The 19,919-nt window shown below is 48.3% G+C and overlaps 4 protein-coding genes across 4 annotated transcripts; 3 read left to right on the top strand and 1 right to left on the bottom strand.

The window, feature by feature from the left end:
- Positions 1-1,628: 1,628 nt before the first annotated feature.
- TRV_06372 (uncharacterized protein) lies at positions 1,629-3,156 on the top strand (the record flags this gene model as incomplete). The annotated part of the gene is made up of 2 exons (XM_003019530.1): positions 1,629-1,880; positions 1,909-3,156. The coding sequence occupies 2 exons, from the start codon at positions 1,629-1,631 to the stop codon at positions 3,154-3,156; spliced, it is 1,500 nt and encodes a 499-aa protein (XP_003019576.1).
- A 2,305-nt stretch (positions 3,157-5,461) lies between these two features.
- Positions 5,462-6,431, top strand: TRV_06371 (uncharacterized protein; the record flags this gene model as incomplete). The annotated part of the gene is made up of 2 exons (XM_003019529.1): positions 5,462-5,864; positions 5,920-6,431. 2 exons carry the CDS (start codon positions 5,462-5,464, stop codon positions 6,429-6,431), a joined length of 915 nt encoding a protein of 304 aa, XP_003019575.1.
- A 624-nt stretch (positions 6,432-7,055) lies between these two features.
- On the bottom strand, positions 7,056-8,184 carry TRV_06370 (uncharacterized protein; the record flags this gene model as incomplete). The annotated part of the gene is made up of 2 exons (XM_003019528.1): positions 7,056-7,897; positions 7,956-8,184. 2 exons carry the CDS (start codon positions 8,182-8,184, stop codon positions 7,056-7,058), a joined length of 1,071 nt encoding a protein of 356 aa, XP_003019574.1.
- A 6,600-nt stretch (positions 8,185-14,784) lies between these two features.
- TRV_06369 (uncharacterized protein) lies at positions 14,785-16,013 on the top strand (the record flags this gene model as incomplete). Its single annotated transcript, XM_003019527.1, has 3 exons — positions 14,785-15,455; positions 15,521-15,888; positions 15,952-16,013. 3 exons carry the CDS (start codon positions 14,785-14,787, stop codon positions 16,011-16,013), a joined length of 1,101 nt encoding a protein of 366 aa, XP_003019573.1.
- Between the last annotated feature and the right edge of the window lie 3,906 nt (positions 16,014-19,919).

The following is a 19,919-nucleotide window of genomic DNA, read 5'->3' as shown; positions in this document are numbered from 1 at the left end:
AGAGTGGACAAGACGGCCAAAAACAAAAAAAACAGGGTCTCAACTTTGGCGTCTGGCTCGTCGCATGGCGGTATTTCCTGATCCATCAAGAGGGCCCGAAAAGGGTAAAAAGGGGGTACCTTCTAGGGAAGAAGCAAGCATTAGCACGTATACTCCATACTTTTCTGCACGCTGCATGGAGCAAAGACGAATAGCAAAAAAGGAAAAGAAAGCAGTACAAAAAAATAAAAAATAAAAAAAAATAAACGAGTGAGCGTCATCGAGTTTGCCTCGATCGATCTTTGCTTCTGGCTTTGTATTTTTGTATTTTTTTTGTATTTTGTATTTTTTTTTTTCCCACCATATTCCCATAATTAGTTTACCTGAGTTTTGCTGCAGGATGGGACTAGATGCTCTCCAGTAGATTGCGTACGAAGCTGGTGGTCACTGTCTCGTTCCAGCGGCCCGCAACCGACTGGGATTCTCTTCGTCGTGTTGGCCCAAGGCCTATCAGGATGGACAAAGATGTCATCCCCATAAACTCCGTACGGACTGCTACAACACGTATATAGAGATATTCTGTCTTTCCCCAGCTTGTGTGCAGAGCCCGAACCCTTAACTAATTCTTTTCAAAATTAGAGACCCGCAGCGACCAGGATCGGCTCGGTAGGCGAGTTGAGATGAGATGCAGTTCGGAAGGGTTCCTTGATGGCTTGTACGAGCTTACTTGCCCATCTTTGCAGTTACATAGGGAGGTATCCTGCTGGGGTGGCGTTAGCTATGTCTGTAGCCTGAATTATCATTTTATCATTATTGTGTTAGTTACACACCTCGACCACACCATAGAACGAAGACAACACGAATAGTTACTCCGTAGCAGCGAGAGCTCCCCAGCCAGCTGCAGGCGCAGACGCTGAAGAGTCGAGGGCCCGTCAGCGAACTTCCCTGATCCCGGCCTCGGAGGTTTTTCCTCTCCCTCTGGCTTCTCTTTTTGCTGCCCAGCGGGCGGCCTCCTCAGCGCTGGTCGCGTCGTCCGTCGTCCGTCGTCCACGGGTCGTCCGTCCAGCGTCGAGTGTCGAGCGGAAAAGAAAAGCAGCTACAAGGAAGTTACTTGCAGGCTTGGCTTGGCGGCTAAAATCTAACCGCGGCTCGCCCTTCACGTGCTTGTACCTCGCCTGTACCTCCAGTTCGCGCGCTCGCTAGTTAGCGACTCTCGCCAGCAACAACCACCTCGACAACGCTCGATTGACCGCCAGCGACGACGGCGCCCGCTGCAAGTGCTGCCACCGTGGACACGACGACGACGCTGGAAGACCGGCTGGCAGAGGTTGGCAGCGACCAATAATGCGATCCTGCCCCGCAAGCGGACACCTTCCGACATCCGTGATCAGATCATCGACCTCTTTTTAAGGGCCGACTCTTCCTTTAGCGCGCCGGTACTTCATGGGGGTCTCCCCCCCCCTCTCGCGTGTCGACCACGGCCCTCCTCGTCCTTGTTGCTGCTGCTGCTGCTGCTGCTGCTGCTCCAGAGGACCCCGGGCGGAAACGTTAACTTTGGCTTCGACTCGGGCTTTGGTGGTTTCGGTCGAGAGCTATGTCGACGCAGCGTTCCAAGGTCGCGTTCGACCGTCTACGCATCTTGAAACCGTATGCACTACTGCGCCGAACCCGCTCCTATATATTCCCTGTCTCTCTTGTCCTTGTCTCTCAGCCGCCTCTGCTTTCTTCTAACATGGGTGTTCTTTGGACAGGGTTGCTCGGGCGTTTGCGCTTGGATATCTCACCACCACCCTGCCGAAACTGATCTCTCTTTTGAAAATTCTGCGGCGGAGAGACGTTGGCGCCGCAGAGAAGCTACAGCGGGTAAAGGAACATCATCTGACACTGCTAGTTTGGAACAAGTTTGTTATTGACATGTCATTACTGTAGTTGATCCGCATCTTGCATTGTGGTTTTAAATGGGACCGCTTTCCAGTTTTCTGTGCTCTGCTGGCGGGGGGCTCCTCCATCCTGCCTCGTGCCCTGGAAGTTGTCAGATTAAGATTCGCCTCCAGTGGGTATCTCCAATCCCTGCCCACGACTGGTATTCCACTTTCGTCGAACCGGCCGTTGCGGTTCCTAGCGGCCTTCTTGTCCGCCCTGATCTGCTTTCCAATCCTCAATCGTACAGCAAAACATCCGTACGGCCGGCGTGCGGGACTCGACAAGCACGCTTACTCCTATCAATCGAGCGTGGCCAAGAAGAATAAGGACTACGGCAACAGCAACGGCAATGGCGGCGGCAACGACTTTGACGACAACGACAAGCACCACCTTGCTGGTCGCACCCTAGACTTGACTCTCTTTGCGACAACTAGGGCTGCAGATGCTATAGTCAACCTGTTATGGTCTCAGTGGAAAACCTCCCCACGCGCCGCGCATGGCAAAAGCAAGACCGGGCAACGGGTGCACTCCCTTGCCCCCAAACTCGCAGATACTGGCCTCTTCGCTATCAGCTCCGCTATTGTGATGTGGGCTTGGTTCTACCTCCCCGAACGACTTCCTTACTCCTATGGCAAATGGATCAGCGAAGCTGCCCAGCTTGATAGCCGCATCCTTGAAGCCCTCCGGACTGCCCGCAGAGGTGAGTGGGCCTACGGCCGCGACAACGGCGATCAAGTGGTCCTCGAATCCATGTGTGCAGACTATGGATGGCCAATTGAATGGGGCACTCCCCAAAAGACAGTTCCAATTCCCTGCGAGATTGTGCACATGGGTTGTGGTCCGAACTGTGAAAAAACAGCCATCTGGCGATTTGCTAGAGCTTTCAAGTTTGCTTGCGCCACGTACATTCCACTCCAGATCGTGATGCGTTGTCGATCCCGCAATCTCAAAACATACATCCATGCTATCAAGAGCGCGCTACGTTCATCCACATTCCTCGGCCTTTTCGTTAGCCTGTTTTATTATTCCGTATGTTTGGCGCGTACAAGGCTGGGACCTAGGCTGTTTAGCTCAAAGACAGTCACGCCTATGATGTGGGATTCTGGTCTCTGCATCGCCGCCGGTTGCGCAATGTGTGGATGGAGCATCTTCGTGGAATCACCAGGGAGAAGACAAGAGATTAGCTTGTTCGTTGCTCCCAGAGCACTGGCTACATTGCTTCCCCGGGAATATGATAGAAAGGTACATCCTTAAAATCCCTGCAAATACGTTCCCTTTAATACTAACTCATCGTAGTATCAATGGAGAGAGAGGCTGGCTTTCTCTCTCAGCACCGCTATTCTCGTTGCCTGCATACATGAAAATCCACATTTGGTTCGCGGCGTATTCGGCAAGTTCCTGGCTCGCGTGTTCAAGGCATGATAGATCTTCATTATTAGCCTAATACTTTCACCACCATGTATTATTACATTTTTACGTCATTTAACTCTACAAGATATATAACATTAATATATAGATGCCTTCCTTCGGCTTCTCGCCATGGATTTTCCGAGCCTGATAGACGCTGGAGCCCAGCTAGATCCACCGGTTATGTCATCTTTGCTAGCTGGAGCCTTATGAATCACGTGAGTAAGGTACAGAACTCTATTTTTACCCTGCGGAAAAAGGGAAAAGCCCCTTTTCAGGAAAACCGCAGGGACCTAGGTTGTTACCCTTTAGCACTCATATTTATTCTCCTGATATCCATGCAGAAACAAAGACACCGGGATAGCGGAGTCCAGTCTCAACTGCTGCGCCTCGGTATGATGCATGCAACGGTTTCTCCGTACAAATACGAACACGAAACTCCATGCCCAGGCAAGCGGGTTCCATGGATGGAACCAAAATGCTGCAAGCTCATTAACTAGTTAGTTACTTGCTAGAAAATAGTGATAAACTCGATGGACTCAGGGATTCATCTCCTTCAAGCAATGGTGCCTGACGGTGCACAAGATATGTATCTGTACGACATATTGTTTGCTTAGCTTGGTTGAAAATGACGTACGATGAAGGACCGACCACGAGGTCCAACTGACTATCCAAGCAAACAAGCGTCCACTATGCGTTTTGCAGTCGTATAGAGCAATGCCGATCAAACTGAGCAATAGCCCTATAGGGCTAAGGCCTTGAGCTCGCCCAGTACCAGCGATCAGGGCATTAAATCTCAGCCGGCGGTTATGCTTATTTTGAGCCCTGCCCGTTATCGTGACGTCGACTATTGTCGTGCCCAGGCAGCATAACTTCATATTATTTAGGCTTGTCGGTTTCAAAGACGGGCTGAAGTGGATAGGTATGGAAGATGTTCAATCACCAACACGCCCTATCTATCCCTGTAAATGAGCTTGAAAAGGGGGGTCTAAGGTTGACAACCCTTTTGGCGGCCCGTCAACAAATGCGGAAAATGCAATAATAAGTCCCTTCCACTTGGTGTTCCTCTCCAACACAGCGGATTCGAATTCCGCGCTGACAGATCTTTTCATTCTGTAACGTTTTTTTGGGTCGCCGGCGTGGGCCGACATGGATTATAGATTATTGACAAGGATAGAGCTCTTTTCCTCGCAGTATCCCTGCCGTAGCTAGGGAAGTTTCAATACTCCGCTTCCTCAGAACATGTCGGCTTCTTAAAAAGATCAGGCCGACAGGGAACAAGCTCCAGAATTTTTGAATGGGTATTTTCTCATCTGCCTTGTCTTTTTTTGGAATAAAGCGCAATGCAGCCCGTGGACTAGAGAAGCCGCCGTTCGCCCATGAAAAAGTCTTCAGACCAAATACCCAATTCCATCTGGATCAGGCGATCGATTCTTGGATTGGCCAGGGATACGAAGACGAGCCTGATTGACTTCTGAGGCTTGCTCGTAAAAACACGTTAGGCGAAAAGGAATACTAATGATCACCAGCGCCTGGAAAGCCACGTGGATTGCTTTTTAATTCTGCACTATTGGATTTCTGCAGGTTTTTCCTTGCTTAGCAGGAGTAGACATTAGAATACCAGATGGGCTGGCCTTCAAGGTGCCTTTAGTCGTTCGACTTGACGACGCCATCAGCTTCAAAATCATGGAGACAAAAACGAAAACGACCAAAAGAAATATGTAGATTATATAAGCACATTATATAAGAAATTACTAATCATTTTCGGAAAATGTTTCGCCCGTACCTGCCCGTTGAGGTTGAGTCATCCATGGATGCCGCCGACTTCGGGCAGTTTTGATGCCTATCGGGCTGAGATGTGGAAGAAACAATTTTGATATTGATATTGAATCTGGCAATTGAAGGCTGAACAGAAGCTATTAAGATGGCCACGCCTTCGAAGAAACGCTGCGGTAAGCCACTTATCCCAATTGCAAAATTATTATACTAACTGTATGTTCTAGGTGTTCTTGGAGCAACCGGTGCGGTAGGCACGCGATTCATCCTCCTACTCTCACAGCATCCGTTACTCGAATTGGTTGCAGTAGGCGCCTCAGACAGGTCATCAGGCAAGAAATATTGTGATGCCGTTCGTTGGAAGCAATCGGCTCCCATGCCCGCCAAGGTGGCGGACTTGACTGTCCGTCGCTGTGACCCCGCCGAATTTTCAGACTGCGATATTATTTTCTCCGGGCTGGACCCAGATGCCGCGGGCGAGATTGAGATGGCCTTCCTCAAGGCGAATTTCGCCGTTTTCTCCAATGCAAAGAACTATCGACTGGATCCCATGGTACCGTTGGTGGTGCCCCTCGTTAATGCGGGGCATATTGATGTGATCCCCGCACAGAGGAAGCATTTCGGTCTTGATAAGGGAATGCTGGTGTGCAATTCCAACTGCGCTGTTGTAGGATTGGTTGTCCCGGCGAAGGCTCTCATTCAGAAGTTTGGACCCATCGAGTCAGTGAGCATGGTTACCATGCAGGCTGTCTCAGGAGCCGGTTATCCTGGTGTCAGCAGTACGTATACCCTATCAATCGCCTCAAACATGCAAGTGCTAACTCATTGTACCAGGCATGGATATATTTGATAATATCGTTCCATACATTCCCGGTGAAGAAGGAAAAATATCTAGTGAAGCACGCAAGATTCTAGGAGACCTTAACTCCGATCTAGCTGGATTCAGTGACCAGAAACCCCTTCAGATTTCTGTTGCTTGTAACCGTGTCCCCGTCCTTGATGGTCACACCGTCTGTGCATCTCTCCGTTTCGTTAACCGCCCTCCACCTACCGCAAGCCAAGTACGTGAGGCTTTACGGGAGTACAAGCCAGAAGTCCAGACATTAGGATGCCCCTCCGCTCCCAAAGAGAGCATTCACGTCATGGATGAAGTAGACCGACCACAGCCTCGTCTTGATAGGGAGACTGAAGGCGGATATGCCTGCACTGTAGGCCGAATCAGAGAAGATGACAGTGGCGTCTTTGATATCCAATTCGTTGCTCTTAGCCACAATACTGTTCTCGGGGCATCCGGTAGCAGTATCTTGAATGTGAGTTTTCATTTCCCGCCTACAGTACATGAATAAATGCTGACAAGTCTATTCAATAAATTATAGGCCGAAAGTGCCATCTTGAAGGGCTTTGTCTAGCCTACATTAGATAGGCCGGTGTCTTGGTACACCAAATGCTTGCTATGATACATGCTTGAAATATAGACATGGATATCCTCCCTTCACTTCTCATTAACCTGATCTATCAGCTATCAATTCCCCTTCCGACTCCGTGCTCGTACAAATTCGGCAAAGTAGGGCTGCGTTATTAAACATCCACTGCCCGGATCTTATCCATGCATCGATTGATAGGAATTTAAACTCAAGTTTTAGATTTCTCCACCTCCTATCTATTGCAAATCGATTACATGGAATAGAATACATAGCAAACAAGGAGATATCGAGGAATCATATTGGGATTATAGCAATATATGTTCATCCATATTTTATTATGTACAAGGTACAGTGTATATACAAAAAGAAATAGGTCTCGGACCCGACAATTAGATTCAAAAACTCAAGCAGATGAGAGCCATCAAGAAACCGTAATGGTTCATGGGCTGATACCTAAGGTAAGATTGCAAAGCCTTTAGCAGCCAAGGTAGATAGCTATATAAAAGTTAGTCATAATGAATTTTACATCAGATAAAGGAATGGAGTTTACATACCGTTGGCGAAAAGGGAGTAGGTATCAGCGTTCTGGATGGCCTTGGAGGCTGGGAGAGCAGAGACACGCTGGTAACCATAGCCGAGATCCTCGCAGAAAGGAGTGACAACAGCAGGGTTGTGGGTGAGCTCGTGGAGAGTGGTGGTGGCCTGGTCCTGACCGTGGCAGCGGTTGTTAAGGGCAGGGAGCTGGTAGTAGCTGGGGCAGTTGAAGACCTGGTTCTTGGATGGGAGGGTGTAGGCAAGGACACCAGGGTGGCAACCGCCTCTGTTATCATTGCAGTAGTAGGTGGTACGGCCAGTAGAACCAGAGCTGGACTCGCGGGCGACGGACAAGAAACGGCTGGCAACCTTCTGGACGGTGCGGCTGTCAGCGGTCTTGAAGTACTCGCGCATCTTGCTGGGGTTTCTCTGAGCAGCGGAAGCGGCAGCTCTGGAGAGGCGGGCAGAGTTGGAGAGAGCAGTTTGGAGGACACGAAGCTGGCTTCCGCGGCAGCTGGAGGTGACAATGTTGGAGCGCTTGTCAATAACACCGGTGGAGTCGTCACCGCCCATAGCCTGTTCAACAGCAGCGGCCTGCTTTCCATCAACATCCATGGTGAGCTCGTTGGACTCATAGAGAGTGTGACCGGTAATGGTGGTTGCGTTCTCCTCAGCGGTAGGGACCATTCCGTGTGCCTTGACAACGATCTTTCCGCCACGGCTCAGGTCGTGAGTAGCAGCAAGATCAAAGGAGTGCTCAACACTGGCTTTGGGGCCAAGGTTGACGAAGTACTCAGGGGTGAGGTCAGACATCTTGTAGCGGGGGAGCATTCCAGTGAACTGGACCTCAGCACCTTTTGTATATAGTTAGCATTATGCATCGATGAGCAGGCAATAATATAGGAGGCTTACCATCTTGGTAGACCATAACCTTGCGGGTTGGGTGCTCATCCATGATGGTGTTGAACTTCAACAAGTTCAAGGTACGGTCACCAGTGTTGGTAATAGTGGCCTTGATCATAGAGTTACCAGTAGCAGCCAGCTGGACATCAATCATGGAGTGGTTGTGAGCAGCAGCTGGGATAGAGGCAGCCAGTGCCAGAGGGGCGCCGAGAGCGGCGAGAAGAGCAGTGAATTGCATCTTGAGCTCAGAAGCACAGAGGCTTAGGGCAGAATAAGTTAAAAAAAAAAAAAGGGAAAGGAAAGGTAGGGAATGTAGTGAATGACAGTGTAATGAATGACTATGTAGGGAATGACTGAAAGGACTGACTGGTCTGGCTTTCGAAAAAGGCGTTCGTTGTGGTGGTGAGAACCTCCTTTTTATATCTTCTTCAGAGCACACAATCTCGCCCTTCGGATATATCCTAAGGAAGAGCTGACGCTCCATCCAGCCCTTCGCAGTTGGAGCTAACTTGTATCGAACATGCAATAGCAAAATCCCCGGGATGATATCATATCAGAAGGACGGTATAGCTTGGACAGGGAGAAGGCGATGTAATTGGAGGATATAATTCGCTGCTCGGCACCCATGTGTACAATGTGATCCACAAGTAATATAACTTCACCAGGGTATGAAGTCTTTAAGTTCCGGGAAAGGCTTACCTCTTGTTAGCAAACGCCCTGTCCAAGGGCGGAGTATCATTCCGAACGCTAGCTTGTGAAAACAATAGGAGGATGATCTTATTTTAGACCGACCGAGACACAAGGCAACTGGTCGTTTTGTGGTCTGCGCAAATGCAGGCCCCAACGTCTGTCTCTGCCCTGCATAAGGGATGGATATCATTTCTTTTCCAAGGACATGCCACCATTCTAGGTGAGGTGCTTAAGATTTTCGCGAGTCACAGCAGTGGTACGGAGTACTCCGTAAAGGTTGGGAAATTCCGGGTGCATAACCATTAGCCTGGCCATAGAAAAGGGATTACTTCCTCATTCGGAGAACAACGAACCAGATATCCACTTAGTCGTGGTATGTATGCACTTCTCCTATCATTTTTTACCAGGGTACAAGGTGTTGGGCTGCCCCTAGAGCTTCAAAGATTGTCTCTATATCTCGTTCTCACAATCCTGATCCATGTAATCAATCCACCATCTAGCTGGCGAAAACATTTTGTGGCCTTTATTTTGTGATCTTCTCCGCATTACTGGAGCCATGGAGCACAGAAGTCAAGCATTATGGCATATCAAACCCACAGATCGGCTTGAAAGAAAAGTCTGGAAAAGTAGCCGTACCACAGCTAGCCTGAACAGGTAGTTATCTAGAAGAATTCATACCACACTTTGAACGAGCGGGTTTTGCAGGATAGATGGGAATGTGGAGAAGAGTTATGCATGGCATTTTCAATCGTCATTCCTCTATTGATATACAGAGTACTTGCTGTAGCATCCGAGAGGTGGTGCGACGGTTATTATCTGAGCTTCATAGCTGCCCTGCAAAACCGCGGAAGGGACATTAAATCTGATCGAGAATAACACACTCCGTACAGAGTATGTGCCGTTTGTATGTCAAATTCGACATAAACCTAGAGGCAAGATTTGGACATGTGTAGGGCGTATGACCGATCTTCACCTCAAGTAGAAACGTTGCGAGGCATGAGGATCGCCATATTTTCTAAGACACGGGAGAGCAACTTCGGAATGTTTTTACCGGCATCAAAGGCGCGGATGGCGGTAATTCAACCTTGAGATCGGCGAAAGTTCCATTCAAATGGATGAAACAGCTAACTTGTGCTAAGGGGAAAAAAAATTTTTTGGCGGGCATACCAAGTCCTCTGGTTTGGTATCTCTGTTCACCTCTGGATATTACCAATGCATTCAGGATGCCAAAAAGTATAAGCAGCCTTAAAGCTGGCGGTGCATCTAAGCCTTTGACATGAGGAAATCTGCCCAGTAGTTTGCAAGGTTGGTTATGGAGTATCTGTTCCGAGGGTAATAATGATGCTCTACGGAGTACCTGTTTGCTGGTATTTGGCATATGCTGGGATCTATGGCCACGACCACTCGTACGAATCGAGTCCATATATCTCCGCTTGGTGAGGCTCTCAACATCGAGTCGGAATTCAGCAGAAAGCCAGGTGACGTGATGAGGATCAGCCACCTTATTCTTCTCGGTGTTATCCATCAACTGATACAGCGTGCTGGTGCATGCAGGCTCCGTGGTCTTGGAGTGGCTGTGAGCTGGGCATATTATCCTTTCAGCTTTTTCGACCGGAGATGATATAATTCCCCATCCCGGATCCTGGGTTCAGGATGCTTTAAAGGATGTGGATCATGGGTTAAGGTCGATTGCGTGTCTGTCTGAGGTTGTCTAAGCGCAATCATGGGGGCTGAAGCCACTTCTATCACCAGCTTCCTCACTGTAAGAAAGGGCTGCAATGTGGCCACGCTATCTGAGACAGGAATTCTATCAGGACAAGATCGGTGTATGAATAACGTGAAGCCACAGAATGCCGAGAAACTGACAGGTTCAGGAGGTGAAGACGAGTTGAAGTTCGCATTTCCCCTTTTTGGACCCACAGGTGGTGGATGATGACTAAGCAAGCACAAAAACGGGTAGCTTCCTCCAGAAGGATTAAAGACTTTCAACGTCGTCTCTACTTATTTCACAGTCGACCATGTTATGGCGTTGAACGGCTTCATTGACCTTGAACTTGGGTCAGTCCCGGCAAAAGAACGGACAGAGCTTTTCGAGCATCTTGAAAGTTCGTCAAATGGCTGGAAATATGATACCCCTTCTTACTGAGAAACATTGGTCAACCACTCACTCAAATGAAGATACCCTTTAAATGTCACCAGCATATTTCTTCTCTGTATATCTCCTAGTTACATCATACCTATGATGTTCTGAAGCCGAGTACCAATAAGCCTTCAATACCGCCTCTATGGGAGTACTTTAACATCGCCAACTTTCGACGAACCCCTTGTTCAATGCCCTGGAAACGCGATTCTAATAGCCCCGAGTTACTAGAAATACCTCCATAAGATGATGCCCTTAGAGCCATGGAATATCAAATATCGTGCAGCAGATTCTTTGCGACAAGAGAAGTCAAGAAACAGGATATAATGATCATCATCATCTGTTATCCAGGAACTACCTATGGCAGGAAACTTCCATATATCTTCGGTACATGGTCCTGATGGGAGTGACTGCAAGACTCACGCCTGAGCCCAGCGTCCTGCGTCCCCTGTTTTATTAACAGGAGTAAGGGTATATTCCACGGCCGTCAGCAAAACACAAACACCTGATAAACTTGAAGTATACGTTACTCGGTACTTCAACGTGTCTACCATGTCAATGTCTGGTAAGCAGTCTTAACCCTTAAAACATGGGGCGGTAGGAATCAATTCCAGGTAAATGGCGTTAACCAGATGATATCTAGCAGTTGAATATGTCAGGCCAAATTACTGACAGCTACCTGGGTGACGGGGCTGGCTGTGAGTGGATATGTCCGGCTTATTTGGCAACGCCATAGACTTAATGTGTTTCTTTTCTGGCCCTTTAAAATATAATCGAGCGACGAAGGCCCAGCTAACATGAACGACACGGTAGATGGGATTTGGCGAGCCCAACCCCGTAGCCCTCCATGGGTTGAAAATTCGTGCATTTAAGGAAGTCTGAAGGTGAAATCGAACGGGCGCAAAAACTTTAAGACGTGCTTGATAGTCCCATAAAGTGCATACTTCAGGCTTCACACCCGCCTACGGAGTCTTGATGACGTGAACACCGTCATTATTCAATAATTCCTTGACGCGGTGTGACGAATAAACTGGGGACATATTCAGTCTCAGCAGCTCTCTGGGTTGTGACGGCAGTAGACACCATACAATGATGAACAACTAAGCTCCGAAAAAGGTTCATAAATATGGAGAAGCTAACATTGAAGCAGGAGGTGAACCGAGGCATTATCAGCCAGCCTTCCAGGAAGGACCCTATTCCCTACACAGCTTTGAAGGCTTCGGGGGTCACGGACACACCCATGCCGTAGCCTGACAGGCTTTCCAAAACAACCCCTACCTCACCCCTGGTCTTTCGTTCTTCATATCAATATATGGAAGAAAAGTATAATAGATTTTGGTCTCATGATTCTGTTCTCGCATGGATTCCAAAATACACATATACGGAGTATTTAATTCAAAGCTGTCGGAGCTGTCGGCCGCAATTGAGATAGAGCTTTCATGCTGGGAGCCTACTTCAATGCCAGCCATAGTTCTCCGTATTCGAAACGATAATATAGGCGTACCTACGGCCCATGCCCGGCTTGGAGAGCGAGAGACTCGAGTTGTTTGTCTAGGCACCCTGGCACATAGCCCACTCCCCAGGTTACGCTAAAACTGTGACAGTCCGCATGGGGCAGCCAGTGGATGCCAGCTCCAACATCCAGATGGAGCACTTACTTAAAAGTTGGTCAACAGACGAGAGGCACTCCATAACTCACTGTTAAGGACTGGTCGGGAAAGATTGATGATCAACACCTCGACTTATATATGCCTGACTGACAACATTACCAACTCGCACAAAACTTTCATCTGAGCAACTTCGCAAACGAGCCGGAAGAATCGAATTGCACCGAGATAAATCAAAAAGGGAGGCCAGATGTTGTCTGAAAGATCACTAAACGGCTTGGTATCTTCTTATTAGTGAGGGGTGTCGCTTGAAGATGCGAACTCGGACTTCGAGCTCCCGATGTCAGTATAGTAATGCTCGACAGCTCAAGAGCTTCAGCGAAAAACGTGGAATCAGAGGTCGACGTATCCATGAAGATGCTTGTTTCACGCTAAAGACAAACGTGGAAGAGACGTCTCGTATTCCACACTCCGCGACTCAGTGGCCACTCACAAGGCGACTTGTGGCTAACAAAATCATTCTATGCATCCCTGCCAAGGGGGGATTTATCTCATTCGAGTCCACCTCGCTTATATTTTTAGGACCCCCTTTTCCACGGAGCTCGGAGTTAAGCTCCAAATAAACGACGGAAGTATGTGGCCGACAAGGATTGCATAACTGATTGTCAGCCTTTATGCAAGGTACCGGCTGGCATTGACCATGAGCTGGTCCAACAGGCACAACATTTTCATGCATCTCGTCACACATTTCGACTTTCTTTTCTGAGCAACTAGTGAGCTCGCATCCCGCGTCGTCCTCGTCATAACAAATGTTGGCACACAGGCGAAGAAGTCGAGTCAAGTCCATGCCCCAAAACGACCTTGCATGTCTGCTGCCAACTAGCTAGCCAAGGACGTTTCACGTAGTTATGCCGACTTTCCGATATGGAGCCGAGTCGAAAGAGGAATGTAAGTACGACGGGGAACCCCCCAGTGCTTCAGCGTCGAGCTTGTTTCTCTCCTCCGCAGAGCTTTGCATATCGATGTTTCATCGAAACGTTCCCCCCCCTTTCTCTCTCTCCTCCCTTTTCTCGAAGCGTCCAGGGCGATTATCGCGGGTTCTCGATGCCGCCACTCCGATGGAGGCGTATGGAATCAGTCGGCTGTTGAGCCTGGTAATCGCCATCTCAAAGGCTCCAGCCAACCAGAAAATTCAAATGTGATTTCCCGCGCATTTGGTTGGGCAATTCTCCAGTTTGGCGGCGGGACCTAAAGATGGGGATCGACCTAAAAGTCTGTCGCGATGTCAGGGACCCATCAAACTAGCTCGTTTTCTGAAACGTCACTGATTTTTTCGTCTGCTTGCCAGACTGCCCTACACTGCCCTCCAGTCAGATACGGAAAAGATATTCTCATCCTGAAGCAGTTCCTGACAAAACATTCTGTTGCGATGGTGCCTTGGGTAAGTCTGGAGGTGGCAAGCCCTCCCTGCAGTATGTACGACTGCTTGACCCTGTCCTGGCAGATTCCAGGACTGGTTCATGACGAGCGATCGGTCACAATTTACCCAGGAAAAGAAAGTCTTTTTCTCTGGTATCATGCTAACTAGCGTCGGATCTAGCCAGGAGGACTGGACGGTTGGTTGCCCTGGCCCTCTGTTCGTCCACCCGGAATCCCCCACTCAGCCATCTCGATCGCGAGGATCTAACATGTTCAATTTGATATTCCATTAGATGGAATAGCAGTACTCCATACCCAGTGTCGTGCAATTGAGTTCGATTTGCAGTATGATGTGATGATGATACCCTCCTATCACTTTTCTTGAAACAAGACCGATACAATGAGCCGCAAGAGGCTCGGTCCCAAGTCCTTCGTACAGAGTACACGAGTAACTAGTTAGCATTCACATTTTTTTGTGTGATCTGCTCTATTCTTGATCGCTAAAAATCTGGTGCGGTGGCCATTCAGTTGGCGGTGGCCAAGCATCTGAAGCTCCATCCGTCTGCCCAAGCACTGCAAGGCACGCTCGTGTCCGAAAAGTTGGACCGGCATTCCCCTTGCATTTCGACCAAAAAAAGCATGGCTCCGGCCTTAGTCGATCGATCCAGGCGGAGACCGAGATCTGTCTATCTCTGACGTGCGACGTCCTCGCGCCTTGTCCGGTCAAGCAAGGTACCGTCCAGGGCCGGTCAGAGATATATAACCCGAGGGACCATCCCCCTGATACCTACTTCTATATAACCACCATTTCGATGTTATAGACCTTTAGCTCTCTTGTCTATAGCATTTACATTCGTTTGGTGCATACCATACTCTCGTTTTTACTTGCATTCGTTGATCGATCACTCCCTCTCGTTCATTATCTCTTCTATTACATACTTCTGGGGGTATTGTATATATATCACTCTTATACACAGACAAAATGCTGTGCCGGCTCTTCACTCTCTTCATCACAGCTGCACTCGCTTGCTGCGTAGCGGCTATTCCGCTGCAAGGACAGCAATCCAATTCTATTATTGAGCGCACTCCTGGTAGGTGGCCATGGCATCCACACCGTCCCAGACCGCACCGTCCCAGGCCACACTGGCCATTCCCAAAGCCACACTGGCCAAAACCACACTGGCCAAAGCCAGAGCCAGAGCCGACTGCAGTTCCAACTATGGCTCCAGAACCTACAACAGTTCCCCCAACGGAGCCAAGCGGAACCTACCCACCAGACACCACTCCAACCGTTGAGCCAACAGTTGTCCCGACAGACGTTCCAACCACGTTCCCATCAATGACGCCAACTGCTGATCCGACTGTAGCTCCTACCGGCACCAGTGTCCCAACTGGAGTACCAACAGGCGTTCCCCCCATGCCTGGCACTATCCCATTCGGAACCGTCATTAACCAATGTACTGTTAATGGCACCATTGCTCTCACCTTTGACGATGGCCCATACGACTACACCGGGCCTCTTCTTGATATCTTCGCCAAGAATGGTGCTAAGGGTACTTTCTTCGTCAACGCCATGAACTTTGGAAACATCATGGACTATGCCGATGTTATCAAGCGCATGTACAAGGAAGGTCATATGCTTGGTTCTCACACGTAAGTTTTACCCGTCAGTTGATTTTCCAATGGGCGAACTCAATCGCTGATAACATCTACTATAGTTATTCTCATGCCGATCTCTCTAAGCTCAACTCTACTGGAATCGCCCTTGAGATGAAGAAGCTTGACGATATCCTTGCTCCCATCATTGATGGAAACAGACCAACTTATATGCGTGCTCCATACTTCGCCTACAGCGATACTGTCTCCAAGACCATGGCTGAACTCAAGTACCACATGATTGATGCCAACATTGACACCAAAGACTACGAGCATGCCACTCCTGACGGTGTGCCGATCAGTGTTGAAAACTTCAAGAAGGGTCTCGAGGCCGGTGGCACTATCACCCTCTGCCACGACGTCCACCAGACTACTGTTGAGCTCTTGATCCAGCAGCTCTTGGATGAGATCAAAAAGAGAGGTTTGAGAGGTACGTCGTTTCCCTGTTTCGTCCATAGGTTGAATGATCCAAGCTAACATTTTAACAATTTAGCTGTGACTGTTGGTGAGTGTTTGGGAGACCCCCAGGCCAACTGGTACCGCCCAGCGCAATAAATTCCATCACGTAGAGTTGAACTCTTACGGTAATGGAAATTTTGTGAGGGTATGACGGCAGGGTAAGCTCTGCTACGGTGACGCTGTGGAAGGGTGGCCATGGAAATGCACTTTTCATTGCCTAGGGTGCTTCAAGGCACATCCTCCCAGTCGTTTGACCCCAGTTCAGGGACGAGGCGTAGCTTCAGTGAGGTTGAACGCTTCTGATTACTGATCTGCTTGACGCGCTGGGTAACCGTCTGGAGTCATCATGAACTCAAAAATTGTTTTATTACGCACATTCTTTTAATACATAGTTACACATGCACATATATAATGGGAACCTTGAGAAGCACTCTTTTGGAATTTACGTTTTACTATTGAAAATTATCTTTTTGGGGGTTCAACACAATGCTGTCTGCATGGCTTCTCTATTTCATGCAACCAATATAATGCTCATATCCTGGTTTTGACACTTAAGGGGCATTGCTCAAGTCTTACCACTAACCCTGTCCTACCCCCACTTAACTCGCCCTTTATTTTACGGGGCCCTTGCTGAGCCTAGAATTCGGTGTTTAGTTATACAAATGATGCTATAGGCTAGGTTGGAGATATGTTTAGGGGAACCTTCTACTCTGCCATCCATATTGAGCTTGTGTAAATTGCAAGGGCAAGGTTGCGGGACACCCAAGCCTCCCAGACGCAGGGGAACTTTGACCAGACAGAGCTTTAACTCGCGGAAAAGCCCTTACTTAGTAATGTTTCTCTGAAGCAAGTATATACTTAACTAAAACCCGTTTAAGACCAATAATGGAACAGCGAGTGCATCATTTTCACCCAAGGGTCAAAGGCTGCCAATTTAGTATGTTTTGGCAAGGAGATTTTGCGTGCGAATAAACAGAGCTACCACCCGGTCACTACGCCGAGCTGGTAAATTTTTTCATCAATAGCATCACCCAGGGGACGACCGTGCTTGTATAAAATTAGCTGCAATACATTATAAAGCCTCTATCGATTAGTTATGCTAGTGGTACTCCGTATTTCGTGGTGAACCAGCCGCCGATTGCAGATCAATAAGTTAACTAGTGAAATAACTAACTAGTTGGTTGTTAGTAATGCAAATGTTAGTAGTAACGGAGTACGGAGTACAGGCGCCGTGCTCTCTATAGGATCAAGGAGAGCTGCGACCAACAGTATGTCTTTAGGTCTCGAGGGGTAATAAGCGAGACAAGTATGGGAGGGCTGCAAGCAGGAACTGCTCTAATGCGAGGCTGGCCCTTTTCGTGGCGTGGACATGTTTTATTGGACTATCCCGAGCGCCATCTGCCAGTAGGCAGTTGGAACGCGCTCCGTTAGCTCCTGCGCAGCTGTTGGGACGGTGATCAAGCCAGATGAAATGGGTCGTGACTGGTCTGAGTACTGGCCGGTGCTTGTCAGTGTCTCATGAATAGACAGTGCAGCGCTGCTTCTGTCAGCCGGCATGAATCTGATACCAAAAGCTTCACACATTCACGGAGGGCGGATTTGACAGTGTCTTTGAAGTCACGATGCAATGACGACGACACTTGGATTCTCGCCCGGCTTCCATACCCTTATAAAGCCCCGAACGCCTTGCTGTTGTGAGCGAAGTTGCGACGTTGGACCTGCTTCGCTCTCATGGCATTGTTGTGCCGCGACTCCTTGTCTAGTCTGCTGATGCCGATAATTCTGTGGGAGCCAAATACATTTATGTACATGGAGAGCTTCAATGGAGCCTCTGGAATTCATGGCATATTATTTCAGAAAAGCAACGGTTAAGAGGAGGGGCTTGGTCCAACCTGAGGCCAGGTTGTTCTTTACCATCCACCCCCCCGCCTCGGGTAGCATATATTACAGTCGTGATCTACCCCGGATTTGAATAATACCGCTGTATAGTTAGTTACGTGTCTCGGGCAACGATGCCTCCGCTCGACCGGAAACCTACGTTGGACCGAACGTATCTTGGAAGTCGAGTATGCGGAGAGATCTCTGATTCAGGGCATCGATCGTCGTCCGCGTAATTCATTTCCAGGTCATATTAACTATAATACCCAGACGAAGTGTTCTAACTGATTTACAACTATCTCAGACCTGAGTGCTGCCCAGTGTATGGAGACTGTGACAAAGAAAGAATTAGCATGGCTGAAACCGCACGCCAAACCATGTTATCCATTAGAACGAGCATACAAGGTAACTAAGCTACCAATTATCAAACATGGGAGGCTGAAGGGTATGCTGAAACACTTAAGAAGTACTTGAAAACTCGTGCTTTACCTTGTCCTTCAGGACAAGATCTACATAGGCCGATACTGTGCCATCCTGATCTCTAATCGGATAACATCTTTGTGACCTCGCCATTTTTGATCTGATAGACTGGCAACCCTCTTCTGCACTTCCCATTTTCCTGGCAGGGGGCTTACATATTTTATTCGGAACCACGGGGATGAGGAACCATTCACCTAAGTTACCAGATACTCTGGTGAATGAGCCCTGATGAACGTTCTGCTGCACTTGAGCAGTTTCGAATGCAACACTTACACTTTTAATACATTGGAATTACAAACCACTTTAACCCACGTCACTGTATCGCTTTTAGTTGATACCCAAGCCATATATTAAAGCAGAAAACATTCAGCCACGCAGGCTACCGTGGGGAAATTGATGACGCAGTTGCAAGAGCAAAAGAATTCAAGGAGATGGTAACTGCTTCAGCCTCGGATAACAAACATAACCAAGAGACGACCGAGACGACCGAGAAACATTTGCTCTGGCCAGTTGATGACTTTGACGAGGATAAATGATCACCTGGGTAGTTACTCAAGTTAGGGTAGGCATCAAACCTCGTCAAGAAAGTCACATATAGTGCATCCAGAGATCATGACTGAGGTTTGTATAAGTGCGAAATAAATGTAACAAATGTAATAAATATATATAATGTCCAAAGAGCATAGACTCGCGGTTCGTCGCTTATAGCGATTCGGCGCTAGCTAAACGCCGGTTATAATATAGATTACATAAGCACATAGCTTGAGTGAAACCAACATCGGCTGAGATGCTGCAGCGTCGACATGTTTAATTGAAGCCGGCCACATAGCTTGCAATGGAACGGTTAATGTCACTATGGGCTCGGCCAGCAGTCGGCATACGCGCTGCAAATGCAATCAAGACGGCTGGGATGTCAAGATGCCGAATACCGACTCGAGGCTTTGCTACTCAAACTCCGTTGCGGCAGCAAACGGCTCCAGCCAGCCCGCGGAACTTGAAATGGGATAGCAAGAATACATCTACAATGTAAGTGGGAAGCTATACATTTCCTTGAGTTTATATATTAATATGTTTCTCTTCTTTAGGTACTATACAATTAGCATCATCATCGGAACTCTTGCAGTCGCATATGGCTCTGTGCCCATGTATAAAATGGTTTGACGGCCTCGACCTGCCCGTTCTCAGTCGATGCTTACCATATTTAACTCTCCAGATATGCCAACAAACCGGCTGGAATGGGCAACCTGTCTCAACACATCTCACAAACACCGATACGGGGTCTCGCGTTACTCCCGTCACAGACTCTCGCCGTCTTCGAATAACATTCAATGCTTCCGTATCCGATGTTTTGCCCTGGAAATTCACTCCCCAGCAGCGAGAAGTGCGAGTTCTTCCCGGAGAAACGGCATTGGCCTTTTATACCGCTTCGAATAAAGGTGACCAGGATATCATCGGCGTTGCAACATATAGTGTGACTCCAGCTCAGGTTTCGCCATATTTCAGCAAGATTCAATGTTTCTGCTTTGAGGAACAGAGACTGAATGCTGGAGAAACTGTTGATATGCCTGTCTTCTTCTTTATTGATCCAGATTTCGCCAAGGATCCTGCCATGAGAGGAATTGACACCATCACACTATCATATAC

Source organism: Trichophyton verrucosum (assembly GCF_000151505.1).
Source record: "Trichophyton verrucosum HKI 0517 chromosome Unknown contig00699_1.f1.exp, whole genome shotgun sequence".
In the NCBI taxonomy this organism is placed as follows: Eukaryota; Fungi; Ascomycota; class Eurotiomycetes; order Onygenales; family Arthrodermataceae; genus Trichophyton; species Trichophyton verrucosum.
Note: the sequence above shows the minus strand (reverse complement) of the source record. Positions and strands in the feature narration are given on the sequence as shown.